The 3,496-nt window shown below is 36.6% G+C and overlaps 1 protein-coding gene across 1 annotated transcript in view; it reads left to right on the top strand.

Annotated features, from left to right (window-relative positions):
* The window catches only part of MCTP1 (multiple C2 domains, transmembrane 1), a 956,699-nt gene that overhangs the window by 466,912 nt on the left and 486,291 nt on the right, over window positions 1-3,496 (top strand). The window contains exon 2 of the mRNA XM_006867878.1: window positions 2,355-2,469. Coding sequence (XP_006867940.1) covers window positions 2,355-2,469 — 115 coding nt within the window. The remainder of the gene's footprint in view (window positions 1-2,354; window positions 2,470-3,496) is intronic.

Here is a 3,496-nt window from a genome sequence, read left to right as displayed (position 1 = left end):
TTTCTACTCCCGTAAAGATTTACACCCTCGGAAACCCTGTACAGAGTCGCTATGGGTCGGAACCGACTCGATGGCACTTAACAACAACAACAACAACCCTGAATTAATATCAATGATAACCTCAAGGCGCTGGAGAAATTTGATGGATGGGGGACAAAGAATAAAATAATTTTTTTCTTTTGTATGAAGGTCTGATCCAAATCGGTGATAATAACAAACAAAAAAGACAAAGAGAGACATAATACAGAAATGGAGTGGATGGGGTTGGGTGACTATTTGGATATGGGTAAAAGAGATGCAAAGTCAAGGATGTCTTGTCAATTTCTAATCTGAGTGACTAGGGTCAGTCATTGATAGAACCAATGGTATCATGAGGAAGAAAAGTGAAGTACTTTCTATTGTTCCCAGAGGAGAAATGATAAACTTAGCTTATAAATCAAAATTATTCTTCTTAAGTAATATTAGCTATTAAGTAATATTACTCTTCTATGAAAATTTCTTACCTTGGTCTTAAGACTTCAAAAAATACTGCATAAAAAGATCAAATGAATACATATACATATGTTGTTGTTAAGTGTCCTGGAGTCAGTTCCAACTCATAGCAACCATTTATAGGGTTTCCAAGGAGCAGCTGGTGAGCTTGAACCACCAATCTTTTATGATTCAAACCAACCTTGCAGTCCAACTAATTATAACCTGCATGACCATACCATTCCATATGTACATACATACATAAAGAGAGAGAGAGTTATGATGTGGTTGTTGTTGCTAAGTGCCTTTGAGTTGGTTCCAACCCATAACCAACTCTGTACAGGGTTTCTGAGGAACAGCTGGTAAAACTTGAACTGCCAGCCTTGTGGCTGAAGCCAATTTTGCAGTCCAGCACATTAACCAACAGCGCCGCACCAGGACTGATGTGGTGATGAAGGATAAACACTGGACCACAATGTTGGTTTGAACCTCAAAGTCAGAGGTTCAAACTCAACATCTGCTCCACGGAAATCCTATACAGAGTCGCTGTGAGTCGGAAACAACTCTATGACACTTAACAACAACAACAAATATACATATAGATTTATATATATATATATGTGCCTTATAGTTTACATTTCATGTCCGTGTGGAACTGTGGAACTAAAAGAGCCATACTGTTGTCTATTACTTTACCTTACCCGTTCATGTTATCCCAAAATAAAGTAATATTTATTTTTAAATTGGAAACACAGTAATAATAAGGAAATAATTTAAAATCGTTTAAGCATGAAAAAAACACTAAACTTTCTTGTTACACTCAAAGTGACAGAGACTATAAAATATGAACTGTATAAATTTAACTTTTTTTTGCGTGTATGTTGATTTAATATCATTTGTTCATCTTGCAGGTGCATTTGTAATTCAGAAATTAATAACAATAGATTATTATTAGGGATATCTATAGAGGCAGTCTTAAATGATGTTTAGTTCTGCAAATAGCTTGTGAACTCTTACTCTATACAAAGCAGCATTAGAAATTTAGTTCCACTGAGAAATTACTCCTTGCAAATTCTGTTAACATGGGTGAATTTACAGCTGTGAAATTATACTTTATGTTAGTGGTCAAAATTGAAGTCTATAATCCCTCAATTTCAGCTCTTTGGCATAAATAAATTAGTCAGAAATGTCACCTGAATAAATCATTTTGACTTTCACTTTTAGTTTATGTGGAAAGTCAACTGCTGCCACACCCTGTATTCTCCACTCTTTATTGATTGCGTTTTCACTTCCGAGGGTGTAAATCTTTACGGGAGTAGAAAGCCTGATCTTTCTCCCGCGGAGCAGCTGGTAGTTTCTAACCGCTGACCTTAAGGTTCGCAGCCCGATTCGTAACCACTACGTTACCATAGTGGTTACGAATCGGGCTATAAACCTTAAGGTCAGCAGTTTGAAACTGCCAGCTATTCAGCGGGAGAAAGATGAGTCTTTCTGCTCCCGTAAAGATTTACAGCTTCAGAAACCCTGTACAGAGTCGCAATCTTTGAGTCGGAACCGAATCCACGTCACATAATAGCAGCAGCAGCAAGTGCATTCAACAGAATATTGAGGGGCTTTTATGGGCAAGGATTTTCATTTTATATTTGTTATCCCTCGTTTGAGTTAAAATATAAAGTTCCTATGATTGCGTGTTTCTAATTTGAGCCTAAAGAAATTCATGAATTTCAAAAGCCTAGATAATCAGGTGATTATGGCATTGTGTGAAATTAAAAAATCAACGATTCATTTTATTAGCTAATTCTTGCTGTTTGTGTTAAACTACAAATAATCTGTCACTGGAAGAGATACAGCCATGAAACCAAGTCTATTTTTTTGTTTTCCAGAATATAAATACTGCTGGAATCAGTAATGCAGATGTCCCTTTGCCTGATCCCGGAATGTACCAGTTGGACATTACATTAAGAAGGGGTCAAAGTTTAGCTGCCCGAGATCGAGGAGGTAAGAATAACTTCACTTAGAACTTTTTTCTAATGTGATAATGACAGATTTATTTAATTTTTTATGGTTTCTTAACTTAAATAAGTTAATTATAATATTATAATTTTTAGGAGCTTATGTTCAAAACCAAGGTTTGAAACATGACTTGATGCCTCAGATTGTAGAGAAAGCGGTTTGGGTGCAAGTTCTAAAATTCAGAATAATTTGCAACCCAGATTACAAGGTCACTATGAGTCAGAACCAACTTGGTTGCAATTAACAACCAAAACAACCAAACTGCTAAAACCAATTTGACTCTGCTTTACATATATGAGTGAAACAATTAGTCAAGTAGATGATGCATACATAAACATAAAGTCAACTTTTGGTAGGCCTCAATTCTTCTTGCAGCATTGGTTTGTTCAGTTGAGTCAGCTGAAATGGCAGGATCCAGGACTAATATCTCAACAAGCCTTCGGAGAAGCCCTACAAATGATCTTCTATGGCTAGGTTGGAACTGGGTATAACCGCATATTGGATTAAATCTCAGTTTTTTTTGGTTTACTTGAAAGACAAAAGCAGGCAAATACTCTTTAGTACTGAGATTCCAAATCTGCTAATGAACTAGGCTGGACCACATAGAATATTCTCTGAAACTAGGTTAGAAGCAAGACTAAGTATAGATCCTAAACAGACGGTGTAGCATCTTTTGCACATCTTGATCACTGGACCTGAAGACTTTGAGGAACCCCATCTCACAGGAAGCTGGCATGGGTATAAACCCTCCTAGAAGGTGGGAGAAGAGCCTGTGAGTCTATACTGACTCATTCGCAGGTAACCTGGGGTCATTCAGCCAATGATCATGCTTTTCTCTTCTCACCCAATTTGATATTCATACTTGTTTGTTTGTGAAATAAATATAAGATGTAAAAGGGAAGCCACAGGAAGCAAGTAGGATAAGTGTTGTTGCAGGGAGGGGATTGTAATCATTGTGATAAAACAAAGTGTATAATTTGTTGAATGTATAGCTGATGTTCTTTTTTGTTAA

This window comes from Chrysochloris asiatica, unplaced genomic scaffold, assembly GCF_000296735.1.
Source record: "Chrysochloris asiatica unplaced genomic scaffold, ChrAsi1.0 scaffold00111, whole genome shotgun sequence".
NCBI classification, from domain to species: Eukaryota; Metazoa; Chordata; class Mammalia; order Afrosoricida; family Chrysochloridae; genus Chrysochloris; species Chrysochloris asiatica.
The sequence above is the reverse complement of the archived record's forward strand: the minus strand, read 5'-3'. Positions and strand labels throughout refer to the sequence as shown.